Source organism: Rhinopithecus bieti, unplaced genomic scaffold (genome assembly GCF_001698545.2).
Source record: "Rhinopithecus bieti isolate Rb0 unplaced genomic scaffold, ASM169854v2 scaffold_14330, whole genome shotgun sequence".
NCBI classification, from domain to species: domain Eukaryota; kingdom Metazoa; phylum Chordata; class Mammalia; order Primates; family Cercopithecidae; genus Rhinopithecus; species Rhinopithecus bieti.
Window position 1 is genome coordinate 1680445 of NW_016807931.1, and position 26861 is coordinate 1707305.

Here is a 26861-nt window from a genome sequence, read left to right on the forward strand (position 1 = left end):
CCCTTCCCCTCTCTTCCCCTCCCTTCCCCTTCCCTCCTCTCCTCTCCTCTTCTCTTTTCTTTTCCTTTTCTTTTGTTTTTGTTTTTTTTCCTTTTCTTTTTCAGACCCAGCTCTGTCACCCAGGCTGGAGTGCAGTGGCATGATCTCAGCTCACTGTAATCTCCACATCCTTGACTCAAGCCATCTTCCCACCTCAGCTTCCCAAATATCTGAGACTACAGACACATACCACCACACCAGCGAGTTTTTGTATTTTTTTGGTATACAGATGGGCTTTTGTCATGTTGCCCAGGCTGTTCTCAAACTCCTGGCCTCAAAGCAATCCATCTGCCTCAACCTCCCAAAGTGCTGGGATTACAAGCATGATCAAACATGCCAGGCCCAGAGCATTTCTTATAGGACCGGTTTAGTGGTGATGAATTCCCTCAGTATTTGCTTGTTTGGGAAAAGCTTTATTTCTCCTTAGTTTGTGAAGCTTAATCTTGTTAAATATAGAATTTTTGGCCAGCAGAATTTCTATATTATATATATATGTACACACTATATATATGTGTGTGTGTATATATATATATATTTTTTTTTTCTTTCAAAACTTTGAATATTTTATGTCATTCTCTTCTGGCCTGTGAGGTTTCTGCTGAGAAATCTACTGTTATTCTAATGAGGTTTTCTTTGTAAGTGACTAGATGCTTTTCTCTAGCTGATTTTATAATTTATTCTTTCACTTTGACTGTAGTCTGGGACCCCAATTTTAACATATATTAGATCACCTGATACTTTCCTGCAGGTTACTGAGGCTCTCTTAACTACTTACAAATCTTTTAAAAATACACATGCTTCAGTTTGTATAGTTTCTAATTCTATGTCTTTGAGATTATTTTATTTGTCTGTAGTGTCAAATCACACCAGTAAGTTTTTAATCTCAGATAATGAGGTATTTTACAAGTTCTATTGGCCCTTTTTATATCTTAACATCTCTCCCCCTCATTAAATGTTTCTAAGGTCTGTCCTGTTAATTCTGTCATCTCTGCTATTTCTCAATCTATTTCTGTTGACTAATATTTTTCCTAGTTATGTCTCTTCTTTTCCTGTTTCTGTCCATGGCTGACATATTTTATTGCATACCAGACAGTTTTATTGCTATGCTATTGTCGAGTTTTGTCTGCTTTCAAAAATTGGAGAATTTTGTTTTAACAGGTTTATGTATGATCATGATTTTTTAAGGCTTATGTTTAAATGTTGTTATGGGACGTATAATGTCAATTTTACTTTATGGATCCTTCAGTTCTCCTAAATGGAGATGAATTTTCTGTGGTCTCTATAAGATGTGCTAGACATTCTACCAAGTCCCTCCTCTCTTACTAGTCAGTTAGGAAATATTTTCCAGTCTTGTGTGAAATTGAGACTTATTCTTTTTTTTTTTTTTTTTTTTTTTTTTTTTTGAGACGGAGTCTGGCTCTGTCACCCAGGCTGGAGTGCAATGGCCGGATCTCAGCTCACTGCAAGCTCCGCCTCCCGGGTTTACGCCATTCTCCTGCCTCAGCCTCCGGAGTAGCTGGGACTACAGGCGCCCGCCACCTCACCTGGCTAGTTTTTTGTATTTTTTAGTAGAGACGGGGTTTCACCATATTAGCCAGGATGGTCTCGATCTCCTGACCTCGTGATCCGCCCGTCTCGGCCTCCCAAAGTGCTGGGATTACAGGCTTGAGCCACCGCGCCCGGCCGAGACTTATTCTTTTCACACCTCCACAGTAATATTTTTTTCTACAAGAAGTTGTCGTTTGCCTGGGTATCATACTAGATTGTGCAACTTAATGTAGAGCTAAAATCTCAATAGGGTGCCATTTTAGAAGCATGGACTTCTTCCTGTATATAATGCCATATTTTCCTGGTATTATTCTCCATAGTTTGTAGCTGTCTTAGCTTTTTTAAATCTCTGTATAATTTCTAACTCCTCAAATTAGTTAAGCCACCATTGTATATTATTGCTTGGAAAGTGTCTTTAGTTAATAATATGTGGTAATTTAAAACTTCACTTTATCTTTATCCCTTTGTGCAGAGAGTACATTATTGTAATTCCTGTTCTCCACATGTAAAAAGATTATTCATATAGTCTAATTTTCTGATTGATTATGGTAAGAAGGCTGGTCAAGTGTCAGTTATTCTATTATGACTACAAACCATCAAACAGGATTTTTAACTACTCGAGGAGATATTATATATGTATTTTTTAACTACATGGTTCAAATTTTTCTGCAGTTGTCTCATTTAAGATGTTTTATTTATAAGTAGGCTTGATCTCTTCTTTATCATTCTTTTTCCTGTCTGAAAATAAACTTGTACTAGTTTTGTAAAGAGAATGAGAAAATTTCCACCATTTTATTCCCCAGAATGTTCAATGTAACATTTAATCATCTGTTCTTTAAAGTTTATGTAAAATGTAGCAGTTAATATTTGCATCCTATTAACTGTTTCTCCTTTGCATTTTTTTATTTTTTTTTTTTTATTTTTATTTTTTGAGACGGAGTCTGGCTCTGTGGCTCAGGCTGGAGTGCGGTGGCACCATCTCCGCTCACTGCAAGCTCCGCCTCCCAGGTTCACACCGTTCTCCTGCCTCAGCCTCCCGAGTAGCTGGGACTACAGGCGCCCGCCACCGCGCCCGGCTAGTTTTTTTGTATTTTTTTTTGTAGAGACGGGGTTTCACCGTGTTAGCCAGGATGGTCTCGATCTCCTGACCTCCTGATCCGCCCATCTCGGCCTCCCAAAGTGCTGGGATTCTCCTTTGCATTTTTATGGTGATTACCCTTTCAAGTTTGCCATCTTTCCTTAGTCAATTTTGTTAGATTGTATTTTGCTAGGAAATTATGAATTAGACTCATTGGCCTAGAGATGCATGTAGTTATTATTTCAATAATTCTAATTTCTCCTAATTTTGTATTTACATTATCTAACACTAACTAGTCTTTTCTCTCTTACTTCCCTTATTAGCAGTTTCAAAAGCAGCTTTCTTCTTCCTTAACATTTTCAGAAGTTCAGATTTTTAATTCACTATTTGCTTGGGTTTCTTTTTTTTAAATTTTAATGTCTATTTTAGTCCTTTTAAATTATGTTCTCGTTCTTTTAACATTTCTTTGAATGAACGCACTCTTGAAAAGATTGCACAAATTTGGGTATTTGAAAGGACTCACAAGACTATATTGAGCATACCAACATAAACTATATAGCAAAAGATATTGTGTGACTAGAGAAAGAGAGGACAAGCAAGCATTAAGGGCCCAAGAATCATACAGGCACAACCTCCTCAGAACCCTTATTCACACATGGACACATTTCATTTGTGGATCTATATGAAAAAAAAATTGTTTTCTGGAAAGCTCTCAATGTACTAATTCTTAGTAGGGTGTTTTTATGCCCCTCTGGTTACACAGCCAACCCATGTTGTGTATTTGATTAATCTGAGTGAAAACCATTAGTAAACAAAGCTTACTCTGAAGTTCTCCAGGGAAGTTTGGGATCTTAAATTTCAAATCATAAATTGCATGGTCCTAGCTTGTGCAAAAATGAAAAATCAGTTATCTAAACTTCCACAGAGTTAAGGATAGAACACTCCCAGACCATATGTTAACTCTATCTTCCAAAATTGTGTTTCTTTTTTGTTTTTTCGTGGAGCCTCATTCTCTCACCCAGGCTGGAGTACAGTGGTGCAATCTTGGCTCGCTGCAACCTCTGCCTCCTGGGTTCAAGAGATTCTCCTGCCTCAGCCTCCCGAGTAGCTGGGATTACAGGTGTGTGTCACTATACTCCACTAATTTTTGTATTTTTAGTAGAGATGGAGTTTCTCCATGTTGGCCAGGCTAGTGTCGAATTCCTGACCTCAGGTGATCCACCCACCTCTGCCTCCTAAAGTGTTGGGACTGCAGGCATGAGCCACCTCACCTGACTGGGTTTTTGTTTTATTTAAAAATTACATTGTGCTGGGTGCAGTGGTTCATGCCTGTAAACCCAGCACTCTGGGAGGCTGAGATGGGTTCATTGCTTGAGCTCAGCAGTTTGAAACCAGCCTGGGCAAAATGGTGGTACCCTGTCTCTACCAAAAATACAAAAACTTAGCCAGGGATGTTGGCACACATCTGTGATCCCAGGTACTTGGAAAGCTGAGGTGGGATAATGACTTGACCTGGGAGGCAGAGGTTGCAGTGAGCCATGATCATGCCAGGGCACTCCAGCCTGGGTGAAAGAGTGAGACACAATCTCAAAAATTAAATAAAATAAGAAAAAATAGAAATTATATAATAATAATAATAGCTTTCATACTCTATATTTTACTATGAATGTACAACTCAACACTGTACATTTTGATGTCAGTTGTCCTGCTTTTCATTGGTTTATATGTAATTTTTAACTTTCCCTCTTAGAATCCCTTTCAGTGTAACAGTTACCTGGGTGAATATTGCTTTCATTTCTAATTTTGATAACATTCTTATTATTTATTTTTAATTCATTTGAATTAGTATCAAAAAACATAGGCTTCAAATCTCTTTTCATTGATGTTAAATTTTCTTTATAGCTAAACATGTGATATGATATATGACATTTTTAAGTGTGTTATGAATATACAAAATAAGTCTATTTTCTGAGGGATGCAAGATTTTTATTATTATTGTTATTATTATTATTATTATTATTTTGAGACGGAGTCTCATTCTGTTGCCTAGGCTGGAGTGCAGTGGTGCAATCTCGGCTCACCGCAACCTCCGCCTCCCGTGTTCAAGTGACTCTCCTGCCGCAGCCATCCGAGTAGTTGGGATTACATGTACCCACCGCCATACCCAAATAATTTTTGTATTTGTAGTAGAGAACAGGTTTCGGTATGTTGGTCAGGCTGGTCTTAGATTCCTCACCTCAGGTGATCTGCTCACCTCAGCCTCCCAAAGTGCTGTGATTACAGGCATGAGCCACTGCACCTGGCCGGGATGCAGGATTCTAATCCACATATTGGCCAGGCATATGGTCTGTTGCAGCTACTCACTCTATCCTAAGGAAATCATCCAGAGATAATACATAATGAATAGGTGTGGCTATAAATTTTCCATCAGTTTTGCTTCCGAGGATGACCATAACCTCCTCCCTGAAAATAACAGAGTGCTGTAAAGTACAGCTGGAGGAGGTTAGGGGTAGAGAAACCCTCTTTTATTTCTCAGCAGAGGGCTTAATATTTACTAATATATTAATCCTGTCCCCATAACACAGAAATAACTGTGTTTTTTAAAAAAATCAAATGATATATTCTGCAAATAATAAAATGTAGTTACTTCCTTTGCAATTCTTATAATTGTAGTTTTCTTTGCACTCTTCCCTTTCCTAAGACCTGAAGTGCAATGATTAATAAAGTGGTAAAAGTGGGCTCTTTATCTTCTTTCTTAGTAAAAAAAAAGTTTAAATAATTTCTTATTAAGTATGATATGTACTTGATCTTTTGGTAGATAATAATGTTAGGCTAAGAAAATATCTCTCTACTTCTAATATGCAAAACTTTCTTATTAGTGGTGAATTTTGACTTTTTAAAATATATTTTATGTGTCTGTTAAGGCTATCATATTTTATTGTTAAAACAGCCACACACCCTTGATTAAATCAGTTTTATCTATCATGTGTTTTTCTTCTTATACATGTGTAGATTAAATTTACTAGTAATTTGTTTAGGATTTTAGCATCTAGGTTCTTGAGAGAGGTTGGGTTGTAATTTTCCTTTCTCATAGTATCCTGATACGGTTTTCGTGTCAAGATTATACTAGCTCCATGAGTTAATTATGTTGCCTACTTTTACTGTTTTATAAACGTTTACAGAGTTGAAATTATATATTCTTTGAATGTTTGGTAGAAGTCACTGTTAAAATAAATAACCTAGTCTTTGTTCTTTTAGTGAGAAAAAGCTAAATTATGAATTCAATTACTTTAGTGATTCAAAATTATTTTCTTCTTTTGAGTGTTTTCAGCAAGTAACTTTTTTTCTAAATTTAATTCATATACATTTTCAGATATGCTTGCGTAAAGTTATAATATATCGTATTTATTTAGATGAGATTATTGAAAGGCAGTATGGCATAGTCACTAAGAGAATATACTCAGGTAGATAGGTTTAATCCACACTCCAGTACTTAAAATGCATATTAGTTTGACCAAGGTATTTAATGTCTCTGTTCTTTAGATTTTCCAACTATAAAATAAGTATAATAGTAGTAATACATATGATTGTTATTGGAATTCAATGAGTTTATATTTTAAACTTTTTAGAACAGTATATGAAACTTAACTGGTGATATGTAACTATGAAAATATAAAATGTATCAAAAAACTTGCCTTATAATACTTCATTTTTTTCTAAATCATGTTTAATATCCAATTTTGTTTATTAGTTTGTACTCATGAGTTAGTTACTAAATTTTGTACTCCTGGGTTAGTTACTCTAAATTTACTTTATTTTGTTGGTGGTCATTTATAATTTAATTGCATTGTAGACTGAGAGTATGATCTTTATGATACCAACCATAAAGAGGAATCTAGAGCATGCTTTATGGCTTAGCAAACATGATTAATATTTAATAGGTTCTGTGTGGTTGAAAACAATCAATATTGTTCAATTTGGGATGTAATGTTCTAAATATGTCCATTCAATCAAGATAGTGAATTGTGTATTTCAAATATGTAGCTTATTATATATTCAAATACACATATACACTTATATTTTACTCCTTGTTCTAAAATTATTGAAAATAATGAGAGTGGGTTTGTAAACTCGTTAATGTAGCTCTGACCATTTTAAAAAATATTTTTGATCTAGTGATTAGACATATCCAAATTTTAGAACCATCATATCTTCCAGGTGAATTGAATATTCCTATCATCATGCAGTGACCTTTACCATAAGTTATGTTTTTGGCTTAAATTAAATGTGTCTATTATTAATATAGAGACGTCAGTTCCTAATCTTAGTGTCTTTATTTGTTTAGATGCCTCTTGTAGACAATCTACAGCTGGATTTTGCTTTATTTTTATTGTCTTAGCATTTCTGAATTTTAATTGAACCCAATCAATTTGTATTTATGTAAATTACAAATCTTTGGAAGTTTTTTACTGCCTTATTTGTGGTTTCTCTTTGTTCTACTTTTAATATATTTTATTTATTCTTTATTGCATTCTCTTAGAGTGCTAAATTTAGTTTTCATCTAGGTTTTCTTTTCTGTTTTACAAATTGCATAACATATGTATATTTCTTTTGGCAATTACCCTAACATTTTGTTTAAATTTTTATGGATACGTAAAAGTCAGATATATTTCTGGGGTACATAAGTATTTTGATATAAGCATACAATATATAGTGATAAGTCTGGTTAATTGGGAGATCTGTCACTCAAACATTTGTTATTTCTTTGTGTTGAACACTGTAAATTTACTCTTCTAGTTCTGTTGAAGTATATTTAAAATAAAAGTTAAAGTTGGATAATTTACTTCTAATCATCACTTTGTATCATACTTATTATTGTGCAATAGTTTAAATTTTGACATTTTAAAGGTTTTATCAAATTACTTTCTTATTACTGTTTTATACAGATTTTATTTATATTTGCCCACCTGTTTACCAGCTTATTTTGTTCTCCACTCATTCCTTCTTGCATTTAATACTTCTTGGGATTATTGCCATTTGTCCTAAAGTACTGCATTCTTTAGAAAGGTCTTTAGTGAATGTATTTTGGGAGTAAATTCTCAGATTTTATTTGATAAAATTGTCTTTATCCTTGTATTAGAATATCATTATGTCCAATGGTATGAGTAAGTTTCAGGGGATGGTTATTTTTTTTTCTTAGCAATTTAAATATAACTGATTTTTAGGCTGAGGCACAAGAATAACTTGAACCTGGGAGGCAGAGGTTGCAGTGAGCCAAGAACGTGCCACTGCACTCCAGCCTGGGTGACAGAGCGACACTCTAGCGCCAAAAAAAAAAAAAAAAAATTGTTCTGTGTAATTCTTTTACTTTTTATTCTGCGTAATTATTCCTGTGTAAGTGATTCTTCTGTCCCCCACCTCAGGCTGTTTTCAAGATGTTTTCTTTGTTTTTTCTTTAGTATTATTATTAGGAGCAGTTCTGTACAAGTTTCAGCCATTTTCTCTATCTATATTGCCTCTCTTCATTTTCGTTACTATCTTCTTCTGAGTATTAGACTACCTTCTTGTCTCATGTACTTTAACAACTGTATTTTCCATTTCTTTCCCTGCATTTCTGTTAATTTCTTCAAATATGTTCTCCAGTTCACTAATTCTCTCTTTATTTAGTTTTTCTATGTAATTTATTGTTTCATAAATTAATTGCTTTGTAAAATTGATTGAACTATGGTATATTATATATATAATACAATTTCTAAATAGTTATTTTTAAATTTGGCGGGACTTCTTATAGGCTGTTTTTCTATTCTTACCTTTTCAAATCCCTTCTTTATATATTTAAACATATAAAGTCCTCTTATTTTATATTTTATATCTGCTAATTCAAATATTTGAAATCTTTGGGTTCTAATTTTAATATATTGTTTTTGTTTCTGTTAAAAGCCATGGTTTCTTGTTTTTCTTTTTTTATATTTCTGTGGGGAGTGGGAGGTTGTTATTGTTATATGTGAGCTCAGTTTTGACAGAAATTTATTGTTGGGGATTCAATAATATTTGGATAGACTATAATTCTCTAAAAGAAATCTACGTATGCTGCTGCCAGTTATCTGTAAGAGCTGTGAACACTGATTCATCTTAAATTAAATTCTCACATGGAGTTTTAGGGACAATACAGTTTCTGTGGATTTGAAACTCAAGGTCATAGAAAACATAATCTGTGATTATGAATTCTTAGCAAATGCTTTTATCTTCTCCTCCTCCTTCTCCACCCACAGCCAAAAGCCAATACATAATTTGTCTGCTTCCTCTGTGGCATGATTTTTTTTTTTTTTTGTAGATGACTAATTGAAGACGTAGCTCATTGGGATCCTAAACAGATTACCTCACCACTTACAGTGGTTGGACTTACGATTTTTCAACTTTAGGATTGTGTAAAAGCGATAAACATTCAATAGACGCTGTATTTTAAGTACCTATACAACCATTCTGTTTTTCACTTTCAGTATAACATTCAATAAATTATATAAGATATTCAATACTTTATTATAAAGTAGGCTTTGTGTTAGCTGATTTTGCCCAACTGTAAGCTAATGTAAGTGTTCGGACCAAATTTAAAGTAGGCTAAGCAAAGCTATCATGTTCAGCAGGTTAGGTCTACTACATGCATTTCCAACTTATTTTCAACTTATGATGAGTTTATTGTGATATCAACCCCAATGTAAGTCAAGGAGCATCTGTATATTTTTAGGAGCTCTTAGTTTTAATTCCCCATCTTTTGGGGGACCCAATGTCATGTTTTAAATGCTCTGACCAGACACTAAATTTCCAGATGTGGCCACTGTCCCTAGGGCAGGTATCAGCTTCAGCATTTGTTTACCACTATAGATTTGTGTTCTCCCATTTGTTTTACCTTCAGAAAGTTCTCCTATCTCTCTGAAAGTTTAGCTATTTTTAACAGTATGGCTTTAATGCTCTATACTGAATTCTAGGCAAAATTAAAGATACTTATTTAGCATATTGTGGGAAACCACAGAAGAGATTTTTTGCATTAAAAATAGTGTTGTCTTCACATTTAATTTTCAGATATGGGCTCCGCCTCCCAGGTTCACACCATTCTCCTGCCTCAGCCTTCCCAGCAGCCGGGACTACAGGCACACGCCGCCATGCTCGGCTAATTTTTTTTGTATTTTTAGTAGAGACGGGGTTTCACCATGTTGGCCAGGATGGTCTTGATCTCCTGACCTCATGATCCACCCTCCTGGCCTCCCAAAGTGCTGGGATTGTCAGTTCCTTTCTTTCTAAAATTGATCACACACCAAAACATGTTAAGTACTGAGGATATATGTGGGAAGTCATAATCGTAGGCATGATGAGTTTTATAATATAAACATGTTTAGAGTGTTTTGAGAGCAATGGGAAGGGTATTTATTCAGGTAGGTATCAAGGAACACTGTCAGGAGTTAACATAAGCTGAATGAGCCCTAAAAGATGAGAAGTTAAAATACAGCACAGGGTGTTCTAGACAAAAGAAACTGCAAAACCACAGTCCACAGAGGCATGAGAAACATGATATATTGAGGGAACTGCAAAATATTCTGTCTCTGGACAGTAGCTTAAGTATGAAAGACTAGTCAGAGAAGACACTGAAGAGGTAGATAAGGACATCAGATCTTACAGTACAGGTCCTTGCTAAGGACTTTGGACTTCACTGTGGAGAGTCCCTGAAAACCTGTAAACAAGGCAGTGATAACAGAGAATAAATACCTACTGGAGGATTACCATTGAGCAAATTGCTGAGGATGGATACAAACTATGTAATTTTATTTTTCTGATAAATAGGACCTCAGACTCATGCTACAGACCCGGGTATATTTTCTTCTCCTGTTTACACAAATATGTAAGTACCTAAGGAATTATATGTAATCATAAATAATTTTAATAATTATATAAGAGTGCTGCTCATAAGCAAATTATTCCATGGAATCCTCCATTTTTATAGTTCTACTTGGATTTAGTGAAACTTAGTCTTTTGCAGACTTTTAATACTAAACTTAAGTTGTAGACAAAGTGAATCATTGTCCTTTCCTTTCTCCTTTTCCTTACCTATAATCCACCTATAGTCAGGACCTCCATGCCATTTTCAAGTGTATCCACATCATAGCCTTCTTTTGGTAGCTTCTCATGATCTGGCTTTATTTGTTTCCTTTTCTCTTCTTTGAAACAGCTACCATTTCTTATGCTTTTTGAGATTACTGGCTGTCTAAGACTGGTAAAATAGTTCATAGTATAAATGACTTAATCAGTTATTCCCCCACTCCAAAGGCTATTTTGCAGTTTAATAAAAAAAAAAAAAAATCTCTAGTAGTGGAAATTATGGCACTTATAAGAGATAGTTGTTAAGCCCAGGGACTTTTCATTCTTCAAACCTTAGTGACCACCTATTTTGTTGATGTTTATATCTGTTTTCCTCAACTCAAGAGAGAGAGGAAAACATGAATCTAAGTAATGGCAGTGAGCTTTGGATTATTTTACACCCAATGCCATCATCTTTTTAAAAAATCAACAAACCAAATGAAGTCTAGGATAAACTTTATAAACCCCAAATTCCTATGAAGATGATTGAGCAAAATAAGTGGTGTGTGATGGCAAATGGTATTGATATGTTCAGACAAGGTTTCCTGAAATAATAATTTTTATTTTAAGACTGATAAATATCAGTTTGTTTGACTTATTGAGTATTCACATGATACATAATACTGTAAAAGATGCAGAAGGAAGGAAACTGACTTGTCTAGTTCAAAGCAATAAAACTTGATGACCATGTGTATACCAGATGTAAAATAACATTGTTTATTTTATTTATTGGATACAAACATTTTTATTTATTGGAAGTATAAATACCTATCTCTTTAAAGAAAAGGTTAGAAGAGGCTCATAATATAGTTGTAATAACTGCATTTTTTATCTTCTCCTGTCCAAGAATGTAGAACTACAAAAATCACTTGAATCTTTCATAGCAAGCATTTTGGATATTCTTTCATTAAAATCCTACTTTAGTGAAAATAAAGAACTCTATACCTTACCTGGAGCTTCTTCACCACTGCCCCAAGAGCATACACACAGATCCAAATAAAGAGTAAAGACACATATGTCACATTCCTCTTGTTCAGGTTTAACTCCAGGTTTTATAGGAGTTTGCTGTGGAAGCCTCACATCTATTCCATTATTTCTTTTCTCACTTATTGGTTAGTTTTCTTGTTCCTGATCATTTGTTTAATGTTACAAAAGATTTATAAAATAGAGATGAAAATTCAGTACCAAGGGAATGAAAATAAAGTAAATATGACTGCAGTGGGAGTAAAGTTGCAATAATTAAGCATTGCACTTAGGTGATAAGTAACTTTGTATTACAGGGAAGGTATAAGGAGTAACACAATGAAAAAGGCATAAATCTATTACCCTGAAGACTGTGGTTAAAACTTGTAGTTTATTTATTGTGTAATAGTCTGATGGTTTTTAGTGGGGGTGTAATGGTCAAATTAGCATACACAGTGAATAACTTTGACACCAATATGTAGGAAACATTGAAAGAAAGAAACTCAGAACCAGTTCCCAAAAGCTATCTGTGGCCTGCAAAGACTTCATTTGGGATGAGAGAGAAGTAGGCACAGATCCGAAAGACTTTAAGTAGGAATTTATTTATCAAATATTTATTGAGAACCTACTATGTTCAAACTATAATGCTAGACTTTGGGCAGGTACCAAAATAAAACTATGTTGCTATGATTTCAGGGTATTATTTTTCAAGGATATTACGAAGCTGGAGAGAGGGGATGAAAATAAGACAAGTTAAAACACCAAAACTCACTGCTATTACCTAGATTCACTGTTTTTCCTAAATAAGTGCTCTCTGGAATGCTGCAAGCCTTTGATTAATTTTCTAGAGCACCAGAAACTATAATTCTCATAATTGTTCTTTTGCCAGTTTACTTGTTACTTTTTTGGAGGAATGAATTTCTGAAGATACCCTGCCATTTCTGCTGATGCCATGCTTTATCTGGTTAATAGAATTGTTTTCTAATAGTCATCAATGAAGCTTTTTCAGTTTCCTGACTAATTTTACCTGTAGGCCTTTGCACTTTGTTTGGTTCTGTGTGTATGCTTTTGGAGCAGAAAGTCTGTTGGGAACTGCTATCAATGAATACATAGAAGTCCTTGAGTTATGTTTCGTGCCAATGATATAACATGAAGAAAACAGAAAAGTGAATCTGAATGCATTAGGTTGCAGAATATCTAAGAGAAAAACCTGTGAAAACTTGGGTTGACCTAAGAAACCAGATCCTAGAAAAACAAATTAGGACAAATGATAACGGTGTCACTGATACCAGCTTTCATGATCCTAATTGCATACTGCCAAAAGGTACTAGTCTAAGGATAGACTGTTGTCATGAAGCCCATATTATGAACTGAACCCAGTGAAGTTTTTTTTTTTTTTTTTCTGCCAAAATATAGGATATAGTTTTCAGTCTGGCTGTTTCTCAAAATTGAATTATATCCCTTGGGGGAAATGTAAATTTGATTATGTGGAGTACAGGCCTAGAAAGGAGTGCCAATTTTCTTAAGAAAGTAGAAAAAAGAAAAGAAACAGTTCAAATCAGCAAAAAATAAGAAAATAAATCAGACTTCAGATTTAGATCTTGTTTTAATAAATATTTATTTTCTATTATGTTTATGATTGAGCTTTTTTTTGTAATTCAGAAAACTATGTTTTTATTTCATTAGTGTGTGATGGTAAATCTAATAACGCATGATAGAATATTGTCATACATAGAAAAGGAATGCATCTAAATTGGTATTAAATATAGCTAGAAACTTATTATTTTAACCCATAGTTACTGAATAATCGTTCACATATTTTCTTCCTACTGTGGAATATGGGGAGGGGACAGTGAAACTATGGCATTTGAACGAGCAAATAAAGGATTTGCAGAAAGTTCTGGTCAGATGCCTTGCTACTCCATCAGGCCTTTTAGCAGTCACAAGGGACTCATCTGCCCCCTTCCTGCAAATCCTATATCCTTTTTCAGAGAAACACAATGTAGGCATGGCTAAGGTGTGTTAGAAGTATAAGGATCAGAGAGGTACATTGTTTATGCAGCAGCCATACTCCTGTTCCCCTGGGTAATAAAGCACATTTCTGAAACTAGAGGCCAGTCTAAGGAGGAAGTGAAATAGGGGGTTTGGAAAAAATACTGTGTTCTTCATTTTGAATTTCTATAGAAAAACTCTTAGAAACAACAAAATGATTCTATAATTAGAAATTTTGGGAAAAGTTTTATAAATTTTTGACTCTGTAATAACTAAATGATCAACCTTTCTTTACAGGCAACAAAAAATCCTGAAAAATTGCTTGCAAGAGAAAGTATGTATCATAAAATCCACTGATAAAGCAACAATTTAGTCATAGTTTCTGAGGCATCATAATAGAAAATATTTTGTTAACTAATAAGAATCATCCATTGATATTTGTTAGGCTTCCTTTTTGCCCTTTTTTTCTTCTTTGAAGTTTACTTTTGTTAATTCTTATACTTTTCTGTGGTCCAAAATTGTTATCAAAAGATAATACTGACCCTTCAAGACGAGGTCTCATGGGTATAGAATGGTGAGATATTAACGGACCTAACCATCATAGGAAGAGAATCAAATACCACAAGCCTATTATATCATGGTAAGCCATTAATCAATAAGGCCTTTCAGATCTTGCTGGAGAACTCAGTAGTAGGTGAGTTGAGATGCTTGGATCTGTCTTTAGCAGTTTTGTGAAAAGGGACCTGGTCACCTGTGAGCTGAGACTTGGAACAGGCAAAGATAAGATGGTGTTTTTATGAGGCCTAACTCTGGATCTAGACTGAACGGTCAGGAAAGAGAAAGGATTTGAGGAACAACACATACTCTGACACACTATTTAACATGGAAACTTGCTCAGTTCACAGAATATGCAGCAAATACAAAAGCTTTGACCCAAGGGAATTTTTTTTCAGTTTAATGTTGTAATAGAAAGCAATTAAAAACTAGGATTCTATCTATCATATTTCACTACAAAGAAAAAGTTAGAAATATATCCCTCCTTTGTATATTGAGGTTGGAATCTCTTTGCCACAACTAACCTAAGAGTAATAATGTAGGTTATTATTTATCATCTGTAGTAATAAGAAAAATGATGTATATTGAATTCTTAGTTTGTAATTGGTATGTGTTGTAGTTGATTTAGAATAATTATCTTCTCTATAAACATTTAGGTATTGTTCTTAAATATTTGATTTAGAGTAAATTTATTTAAGACACGTATTTTACAACATAGACTGTCATCTCAAAATATGTGTTTAATACCACTAACCCATTGTTCATACAATAAATTAAAAATATGTTTGTGTATTTGGGGATTACAGCTGAATAAAATGGGCTTTCCTGGGGTGCTCCTCAAATGCTTTCAAGTGAGTCAGAAGAGAGTGTGCTGCATATATGTTAACTTTTCTTTGAATGTTTTTCTGAAATATGGATAATTTCAGACTAACTTAGGCAATATTTTGGGTGTGAGAAGCCTAGTAACAGGAATCATATTTACACTGAGACCTACATATCAGTCTTCTAAGCTTTTCTGCCAATTACCTGTGTTTACAAGCTGTATGTTTTAAGAGTTTTAACAATTTAAAAAGAGTACTACTTTATTATATATAAGATGAGTTTTGTAAGCACAAAATATATTTGCAGTTACTTAGTAGAAGTTTATAGAATTCTACAGATGCATTTATTTCTACCCATGGTACAGTTCAAATCTATGACAGCAACATTGGTCACTAAGGAAATGGTTATTCAAATCTCGTTCTTGGTTCCAGCTCAAACAAATTAATAGTCTAACTTTCTTAACCTTGTTCAGCCCTCCCTACTCTTTGATTCATGAATCTAGTTTGGCTTTTATTTTCTATCTAAATTAATTTGTTACCTTGCTTTAGTATCTGTTCTCAGCTTTCCTATCTAGGAAAATTTGTATTTATACTTTTTTGTTGGATACAAAGCCCATCAATCCATATAAAGCATTAGATTTTATTTTTGCCTATCAAATAATTCTTAACAATTACCTTTAGTCATTCCTATATTTATAGACCACAGGCTCACCCTTTCAGCAGAGACTGGGAGAGAAAATGGTTTATGTTCCTTCCCCAAATCTCAGCTAGGCAGATGTTTCTGAAAGCATCCAAATATTTTTGTTTTGAGAAATCATCCAAATGATCTGTTTTGAGAAATGTTTTGTTACAAATATTAAATATATATTTAAAAATTAGCTGGATCATAAACATCACATATTTTCTTTCCAAAATATTTGCATGTCGTGTGCCTAGACAGCAATTTAGTGATATTTTTCACACACAAAAAATCATTTATCCTTATAATAAATGCCAGGGGAAAAAGAAACTTCGGAGAGACTATGAATAAAATAAATCTTCCACAAAAAAGTACTTCACGGTAGTGCAGAATAAACCAACTAGAAATTCATCTTAAATTCTAAATTTCTAAACTGATATTTCTTTACTATTTTCTTTCATAAACCATAATGGTATTCCACCAATACATTGATATAAAAATTAAATGTTACCTTCTGTCTCCAAAACGTGTTGTTAAAACGTAAGTTGTTACATGACTTTATTTTCATCTTTGCTTACCTCCTTTCCAGGTAACTTCTCAAGAACTGAATATTATAATTCAGAATATAATGACCTGGGTTGTGGCTACAGTGACCAGTATATTGTACCCAGCCATCACAAAGTATGAAGAAAGATTGCAAAATAATACATACCCAGTATCTGATGACTCCATCCTCTCTTCAGATAGTTCAAGTTTCTGTAGTACATGCAGTGAAGATTTTACATATAGAAGCTACACATCTGCAACAACTAAAACATTTCAGGCAGAACCCTGTGCATTTGTAGTTGACATGTCAGCAAGGAGACCAACCACACCTATAAAACCTCCTCATGCACATGTGGAAAAAACAGTTGTGGGGAAAACATATCACGTAAAAGGACAATCTATAACCTCTAAACTTAAATATAATAAAACCAACTTGCTGTATTCATACCCTAACCTCAGAGGTTGTAAATCAGATAGTCACCTTTTAGCATCATTTGAAACAGGCACAAAAAAATCTAAGGATGCTGCCACTGAAACAGATAGCTTAGGGAGTTCATCGCATTGTGATAAAACAGCAAAAGCTATGGATGAAATGAAGAATTTAAAAAATGTTTTTGTTAACTTTAAATGTTACTTGAAAGGGGAAACTGAAGTGATTTTAGAAAGCATTTTGCGAGAAATAATGTCTGATTTAACCCAGGCCATTCCCTCTCTCTCTTCTGTTACTGCTGAAGTTTTTGTTGAACAATGTGAATGTGTAAAAGAAGACTTGCTTTCCAATGTTGGTATTTCCTCAGTTGCTTCTGAGATTGTGGAAAATATGCTTGAGAAGTTAGAGTCTGCAGTTGAGAAAAAATGTGTTGAGATGTTTTCACAAGATTTGTCAGTCGACATTAAACCAAGTATAGCAGCCAGTGATGAACTTCTCACATCATCTAATGGAAAACCTTTGAAAAATTCAAAGCTTCATACTTTGGACCCAATGTGTGATATTGCAGACGACATGGTGCATGCCATTTTACAAAAACTAATGACTCTTGTATCTTCTAAGCAAAATGAATTTCTTCATCTTAAAGACACAACTAAGCTTTCCTGCCAGCAACATAAGACAGACCCAATATGTATGTTCCTTCAAAGAGCTGGCAAAAATAAATCGAGTCTTGAATCTGATGAAGCTAGTTTAATTGTCAATGAAGAAGTACAAAATTTAATATCAAATATTTTTTCCCAGTCCTCTTTGGTTGGTTATATAGAGGAAGCAATCGGTGCTATACTAGGTTATATACAAACTGAACTAAAAAATGAGAGAATTATTGCATCTGAAGAAACAGTAGTACTCCTTCAGCTACTTGATGACATCCTTGTTCAGCTCCATCAGGAACCAGTAAATGAAAGTTTTCAAAAAAGCAAGCAACGGCAACCCAGAATAAGTAGTCCTTCTGACACCAAAGAAAAGTACAGACTCACTGGCACTAGATTGTCAAATAGTCCTAGGTCTGGAAGACGATTTCCACCTATAAATGTTCCAGGCATGGTTCTTTATTCTGATGATGAAAATGAGGAAATAGAAAATATTGTTAAAAATGTGCTTGATTCAACTTTCAAAGATGAAAAAGTAAAATCACAAGAAGAGATACCTAATCATTGGTTTACAAAGGGAAACACTTGTTTTGAATACAAAAGAAATATCAAACCACCTACAAAGCCTGTTTCTAGAAACAAAGTTGCATTTCATGATTGGGAATTAAAGACTGAGCCACCATCTACTAATCATGAAGATATTTTAAAGAAAAGCCTTTGTTTGAATAAAGACATTTCTACTTTCAGCCAAGATCAAAAGCATCAAATACAACAGGCTTCAGAAAACATAGTCACAAGTATTTTAAAAGAAATGCTCGAGGACATATCTTCTGTTCCTTTTGGTCACTTAGATAGCAAAACTAGCAATGAAGCTTCAGTTCTTGTTTCAGAGAAGCCTCAAGGACTGTCACAACAAGAATGGATAGACCAGATGTTTTCTGTTTCAGAAATCAGTACAGTGGCTCAAGAAATAACAGATTCTGTGTTAAACATACTTCATAAGGCATCAAACTACATTTCCAATACCACTAAAAGTTCCATTTCATCATCAGTTCATCAGACTTCCTTACATAATTCTGACACCGAACACGTAGTCAAAGAAGCACCAAATAAATGCCCATTAAAGACATGGTTTGACAGTGAAAAGAAAATGAAATATTTATCTTTAGTTGATGTTGATCCTGAAAATCCTTCCTGGTTAAAATCTGGAAAAAGTGAACCTAAACCTGTAGATGACATTAATGATAAGATCATTTGTACAATTTTAAAAGATTGAAGTCATTTATTTGTCCAAAATTGCATATGGGCTTCAAATCTTCATTACAATCTCAACTTAGTAAGTACACAGCTAAAATAGTAAACATTGTTTTATGTGCTATCCAGAATGAACTGGAACTTCACAAGGAAAACCTACATCTTAGGGAGATTGACCATACAAACTCCCTTACAGATAAAGGATTTTTTGCTAGTACTGATAAAAAATTAGAATCTCTTGTCACGAGTATTCATGATGACATTTTGGCAAGTCCATTATTAACCCGTATTTATGATATATTATCAAGTGAAAATGCACATCAAAGAAGCATTTCATTCTCTTCTCGTAAGCCAAAGTCTGCAACTGACGGTGTTGATGTACAAAGCATTTTGCCACAGAGGCAGGATAAAAAATCTTTTCACAAATATTTGGCTACTCCTTGTACTCCCCACAGTGTCAATGATGAAAAACATATTAAAGAGAATGCAAAATTGCAAGTGTTAGAAAGAATTGGGGAAACACTACATGAAATGTTAAGGAAGCTCCTGGGGACCCATCTTCATTCTCAGCCATCTTGTAGTCAACAAAGCAGAGATATGACCAATACGAATCAGAAAATGGTTGCTGCATTGCAGTCTAATATTCAATTAATTTCTAAAGCCATTTTGGATTATATCCTTGCAAAATTATGTGGTGTTGACATGGATCCCAGTTTTGCAAATTGTGGATTAAAAGCTGTCTCAGAGTCTCTTGACAACCCATCATTTGCTTCAATTATTGAGAAAATGGCCAAATCCACCAAAATAATCTCCAGCATAGTTTCCAGAAGGGTTCAGGAGGACGATAAAGAAGGGACTAAAAACAAGGCAAAGCCTGTTGCTCCTGTGTCTTCCAAAACACCGAGCACAAAAGAAATGCATCCAAATAAACTGAACGTTGTAGCTTCAGATATTCTTAATATGGTTTTTGCTAAACTGGAAGGGTTTGCCAATGGACATTTAGAAATTTTGGGTGCTATTCATGATGGAAATAAGAAAAGCAATATGATGGACTGGGAATGTGAAAGCACCAATATTTCCAGAGACACACATGAAGCATCATTTCTGTCTGCTTTGTATATGCATGCAAAGAAGGTATCAAGTGCTATTTTGAAGGCTATTCAAACAGAATTAAATGTGACCTCATCAGATTTGAAGACAAATGAAAAAAACCCACCACCTGAGACTCAAATTCTTAAGGATGTAGTCAAGTTAATTTTAGATGCAGTATCTTCTGATATGTTTAATGAAACAGAATCTGAAGGGGGAGGCATTGAAACTTATCGATACAGGCCAACATATGGAAAACTTCCTGGAGGAGCTGAACGAAATTCATTTCTAGATGATGATACACATACAGATAAAAAAGTTATTGATGAGAGATCACCACAAAGAGAAGAAATGAGAACACAGTCTCTTAAACAATGGGCTCTAGAAAAAACCTTAAACAAAATTGAAGTAAAACTCATAGAACCACATATATCTCCAATTGCTCCCATTATAAGAAATATTTTGAATGAAATTTTTCAAAGTACTTTAATCAATCAAGTAAATGTCCTTTCTGTCTCCCACTCTAATTTTAATGGCATGCCTCACAGTGTTGATGAGACAACTCCCCAAACATCCATTCAATTTATGGATAAAATGATGGATCCTTTACTGTCTGAAGCAGATATAACCATAGTAACAGAAAATATTGTTAAGACGGTATTTCACAAACTTTATTCAGCTGCCATTACAGAAAGAAATATAAGGGAAAATAGGTATAAAACTATCACTTTTTCAGCAAATGTTTCTCTTCACGAACACACCTATGAAGGAAAGTCCTCTGACACTGTGTTGGATGAAAATCCATGTACTTTTCAGTCTAGATTCAGTGTTGCTGACAAAGAAGCAAAGGTAAATCTAGCTGAAGATATTGTACAGGCAATATTAACAAATTTAGAAACTTTTGCTACTTCCAAAGTAAAATCTCTCTTTCGTTCGCAAGTCAACTTTACAGTTCCAGTGGCTTTACCTATTCAGCAAGATCACAGTACGTTGAGCAAAGCATTATCAGCCAAAGATTCATATTCTGATGAGCAATTTTCCTGTTTCTCAGTAGATCATACTAAGTCAGGAAAGACCAACTTGTGCCAACTGTCTTTTTCTAAATTAAATACTTATGCACTACAAGTGGCTAGAAAAAATTTGCAAGATCTCAAACATGAATTAGATAAAGGAAGGGAAAATCCTTGTTTAACTCATGACATTGGGATTTCTGAAAGTATTGCAAGTCAAATTGTTAACACATTGTTAGACATTATATCACATAAAGGCAAATGTGACAAAAACAGTGCTGACAAAGAGATCGATTTAGATCAGCAAAAAGGTATAATTGAAAAGCTGCTCAATAAGACCGAATATCAAAAGTACTTCAACTTCAAATACAAGATACCATTGAAGGTATCCTATGTGATATTTATGAAAAAACCCTGTATCAGAATAATCTCTCATTTGCTGCACCCACTTTGAAATGTAGCATAGCTGATAAACATTCAGAAGAAAATTCTGAAATGTTCATGGAGAGTGCAAATAAGATTATTCCTAAGCTTTCAGTTCCTAAATCAGATGTCATTTTGATATCCAATGATATAGTGAATATTGTTCTTCATAATCTCAGTTCTGCTGTCACACTTGTCATAAATGCAAAGAATCCTACTTCTGCAAGATTGCCCCTGACATTCTGTGATATGTTTCCAAAAACCGACTGTCAACAGCCTCTTAAGGGGTCAAAACTGAAAGGAAAACAGAGTGTTTTCATATTCAAGAAATCAGAAATCAGCTTATGCTGATAATAATCAGATAACTGTAGTAGAGAAAGAAGACACCCAGGAATCTGCCACTGACTCATGTGAGGAAAATGCTAACTGCATTACTAAAACTATTCTTAATCGTTTAGAATCTTTTGCCACAGAAAGAATAGATTCATTAATTACCCTTGCTTTCCAACATAAAGAAAAGTCATTTGCTATCCCAGAACTGGAAAATTGTAAACAAAATGACCGCATCCTTTATGATTCAAGCCAAATGGAATCAGATATAAATGTCCTGAAAATATCAGCAACTGAAACCGTTCTCAGCCAAGAGCTTACAGATTTCACTTTTGTCAGTCACAGAAAAAAACTTGGATCCACAATTCACCTATCACAAGCTAGCCTTAAGACATATGCTGACATCATTGCCAGTGCCATTTTGAAGCTTATTAAAAATGACTTAGATGTAGAAATCCAAAAGATATATCCATATCAAAACAATATTTTGTTCCAAGAAAACATCATTGTGAGTGAAATTGTTGAGAGTATGTTAAAGATGTTAGATGATAAAAGATCTGTAAAGGAAATTGGTTTTAATTCAAAAGAGAGTTCTAACTTTTCACAATTAACTTTATCAAATGAAATATTGTTGGGGTACAAAGAGAAGGAAAGAAGTACCAATCAATCTCTATTTACAGAGTATCCATTAGAACAAAACAAAATGATATTGGAAAACAAAAGGCAGATAATTGTTTTGGAAGAAATATTTATGCGAAATGGAGAACCAAAAAACAAAGAAAAAGGTGAACTGCTTAGTGCAGTGGAAGAACTTTTGAATAAGTTGTATCAAAGAGTAATGGAAGTCATAGGCCATTTGCCTCCCCTTAATGAAACTTCCAACTTTATATCTAATTCTAAAATTAAAACATCAGACACAACACAGAAAAACAGTTTTCTATCACATATTAACAGTGTAGCAAATGACATAGTTGAAAGTGTTTTGGGGAAAATGTACTTGGTAGTTGTGACATCATTATATGAAAATAATAAAAGTAGGAGAGAAGTTGAAATGTCTGACCACAATGATTCCTTACCAATGAAACCATTAAGGTTTAAAGAAACTAAACAAGCAGGAAAAATAAGTAATTCCTCTAGATATGTGATACCACAGGCTTATTCTTATGTAGACAGTCAAAATATCTCTGTGATGGAAAACACCTGTTTGCCATATTTACCATTGCAAGTGAAGAAAGACTTAATTCAAATGGTCCTCAATAAGATCACAAATTTTGTCTCACTTCATCTAGAAAAGAGTTTGTCCCCTGAGTATTGTGCTGATAAGTTGCAACTTTTAAGGACACACACTTTAAAGGTGAGCCCTAAGGACAGCCCTAAGCCATATTTTAAAGCAAATTTAAAAGAAAGGTCAAAAATGACTACTTTGCCTAAATTTACAAAAAAACCACACTTAGGACTGAGTGCTGCTAAGGCCAAAAGCAAAACCAAGTTAGGTCCTGGAGAGAAGACCCCAAAAGACAGCCGATCCAAGACTGCCATTGGGTTGTCACACATCATGTCAGCTGGAGATGCCAAAAATTTACTGAACACAAAATTGCCCACTTCAGAACTAAAAATATATGCCAAGGATATAATAATTAATATACTGGAAACAATTGTGAAGGAATTTGGAAAGGTAAAGCAAACCAAAGCTTTACCATCTGATAAAATCATAGCTGCAGGTAAAATAGTTGATAGAGTTTTGCAAGAATTATATGTTACAAATAACTGCAATTTGTCTTACCCGATCAAATCCTCACATGTCAAACTTTCACAGGGGAATATAGGCACAGGATCCCTTCCTAAACAACAAGCATGTTTTTACTTGGAGAATGTTTCTTCACAGCTAGAGCACATTTTTCCTAGAGAAGGTATATTTAAAAAAATGTTTGACAAGTGGCAAACAGAATCAAATGACAAGGAAAATGAAAAATGTAAGCTACTGATGATAACTGAAAATGTTTTGACTGAAATTTCAATAAAAGCAAAAGAATTAGAATATTCTCTTTCACTTTTAAATTTTCCACCTCTTGAGAATTGTGAAAGCAGGTTTTATAATCATTTTAAAGGAGCTTCTACTAGAGCTGAGGATACCAAAGCACAAATTAATAAGTTTGGAAGGGAAATTGTTGAAATGCTATTTGAAAAATTACAGCTATGCTTTCTGTCCCAAATTCCCACTCCAGATAGTGAAGAAACTCTATCAAACAGTAAAGAACACATTACTGCTAAAAGTAAGTATGGTTTTCCAAACAAGCACAGCCTCAGCAGTTTACCAATCTATAACACAAAAACAAAAGACCAAATTTCTATGGGCTCTAGCAACCAAATTGTTCAAGAGATTGTAGAAACGTTTTTAAACATGTTAGAGTCATTTGTGGACTTGCAGTTTAAACATATCTCCAAATATGAGTTTTCTGAAATTGTGAAAATGCCTATAGAAAACCTTTCTTCTGTCCAAGAGAAACTGTTAAACAAAAAAATGTTGCCAAAATTACAACCACTGAAAATGTTTTCTGATGAATCCGAGTCAAATACTATTAATTTCAAGGAAAACATAAAGAACATCCTTCTACGAGTTCATTCATTCCATTCACAATTACCTACATATGCTGTTAATATCATTAGTGACATGCTTGCTGTAATTAAGAACAAGCTAGACAAGGAAATAAGCCAAATGGAACCATCTTCAATTAGCATATTGAAAGAGAACATTGTAGCAAGTGAGATCATTGGCACACTAATGGACCAGTGTACTTATTTCAATGAGTCTTTGATACAAAAGCTTTCAAAGGAAAGTTTGCTACAAGGAGCTGAAAATGCCTACACTGTTAATCAGGTTGAATTAGCAACTAATATGAAAACGTTCACATCAAAGTTTAAGGAAGGTAGTTTGGGGATTAATCCTTCACAATTGAGTAAAACTGGGTTTGCGTTTTGTTCAGATGAAGATATGAAAGAAAAGTACAGGATTTCATCAGATTTTCCCACCTCTGTCAGATCCTTTGTAGAAGACACAGTTAAAAACTCAGAGCCAATGAAAAGGCCCGATTCAGAAACTATGCCATCGTGTTCTAGAAACAAAGTACAAGACCACAGACCAAGGGAATCTAATTTTGGTAGTTTTGATGAGACCAAGAAAGGAAATAGCTACCTCCCTGAAGGCAGTATCTTACAAAAGCTGCTTAGGAAAGCAAGTGACTCCACAGAAGCAGCATTAAAGCAAGTCTTATCATTCATAGAAATGGGAAAAGGTGAAAATCTAAGAGTGTTTCATTATGAGAATCTAAAACCAGTTGTTGAACCAAACCAAATTCAGACAACCATTTCTCCACTCAAAATATGTTTAGCTGCAGAAAATATTGTCAATACTGTGCTATCCAGCTGTGGCTTTCCAAGTCAACCACACGCTGATGAGAACAGGGAAGTAATGAAGCCATTTTTCATATCAAAACAAAGCTCTTTATCTGAAGTATCTGGAGGACAAAAGGATAAGGAAAAAAGTTTGCTTAGAATGCAGGATAAAAAAACCAACTATACACCTGAGAAAGAAAACAAAAACCTTGAAGCCATCAGGGAAGATTCTTCTTTATTGCAAAAATTGAAAAAAAAGGAGTACCCAAAGATAGAGACTCTGAAGGAAGTTGAGTCCTTTACTTTTGCTGATCATGAAATGGGTTCCAGTGAAGTTCATTTGATAGCAAGACATGTCACCACATCTGTGGTCACATATTTGAAGAACTTTGAAACTACAGGTAAGCAAGAAAGAACATACACTAAAAATTTGCATGATTTAGGAAGAAAACTAGTAAAAAAACATGTTTAAAAGATCTCCTGTCTAAAAGCTGTATTCACTATTTTCTGAAAATAGCCTGTGAGGTAGATGACTACTGAGTTGCATTTTAATTTTATTTTAAATTTATTATTTCATTTAGAAATAGTGTCTCCGTCACTGAGGCTAGAGTACAGTGGCATGATCATTGCTTCCTGCAGCCTTGAACTGCTGGACTGAAGAGATCCTCCCATCTCAGCCTTCCCCCAAAATAGCTGGGACAACAGACATGCCACTGCACTCTAAATTTTAAAAATCTTTTTGTAGAGACAGGATTTTGCTATATTGCACAGGCTGGTCTCAAACTCCTGGCCTCATGTGATCCTTCTTTCTTGGCCCCTCAAAGTGTTGGGATTACCAGCATGAACCACTGTGCTCAACCTCAATTGCTTTCTAATTCATCATAATACAAAAATAAATAAATGTTTGCAGGATTTGAATTTGAAGAGTGTGTTGCTCAGTTTTCTCTATCTATAAATGAGAGAAAATGAGACCATTTTAAAGCAGGAGATTTTCATTGAGCATGAGGCAAAAATGTGAAAGGGTTTTTAAAATTCTTATGCATAACTTCTCTATAATCATATGGGATATGCAGTTAACTGATTAAAAGTCATTTAATTTTTGTATTCTTGAAGGCTTTGTTACTATTATTCAAAGTTTAAAAGAACAGTAGAATTAAATATCTTGTTTTATTTGCATTCCAGTATTCTGACTTAAATTCCTTTTAGGTATAATACTCCAACTGCATCATTACAGGGATTATATTTGCATTACCTTTCTAAGTATGTTCATGTTTATATATTAGGTTAAGCAACATGTAATAGTCATTTTGTATATCAAAAACTGTTGATTATTGACAATTAATAAAATTCAGTTTAATATTACTATAATACCCCAGAACTAGGACAGTAGTTTCAGTTACCAATAATTACTTGCTACATCACAAGACCAGATACATCACTCACACATCATTCTAATTGGAGATATTAGCAGTCCTACCCACCCGCACAAGGAGGTTATTTTCCATCCTTAAAACCAGTATTCTCCCAAGGTGGACGGTAATGTAGCTACAACTACATACTCTTAAATAGACTTACTCCAGGCATGACTTAATTGATTTTAGAAAAATAAACAAAAGCAAAACAAGCAAGAGAAGATCCATGATTTCATCACATTGATACTTGGCTCTATCAATTCTATTCCTGTTCTCAGACATCTCCAATGTCTTCCAGTGACTTTGCTCATGTTCCTTCTTCCACTAGGAATACCCTTTCCTCATTCCCTTTATCTTGACGTGGCCAAAACCTATGTAGTAGTCAAAGCTCAGCCTAAAGTCTTCTATCTGCATAGAGTCTTGCCTGATAACACATGAAGATATGTAATATGTAATTAGGTTCTGAGGAAAAAAACTGTGTTACTCTTAGCTGCCACACCCAGAAGTTGGCCATTGCAA

General features: G+C 34.3%; 1 protein-coding gene across 1 annotated transcript in view; it reads left to right on the forward strand.

Moving 5' to 3' along the window:
- FSIP2 (fibrous sheath interacting protein 2) overlaps positions 1-26861 on the forward strand; it is a 93454-nt gene that overhangs the window by 32467 nt on the left and 34126 nt on the right. Inside the window, 7 exon segments of the mRNA XM_017884159.1 lie at positions 10502-10559; positions 14048-14084; positions 16395-18690; positions 18693-21128; positions 21131-21518; positions 21520-22820; positions 22884-25331. Coding sequence (XP_017739648.1) covers positions 10502-10559; positions 14048-14084; positions 16395-18690; positions 18693-21128; positions 21131-21518; positions 21520-22820; positions 22884-25331 — 8964 coding nt within the window.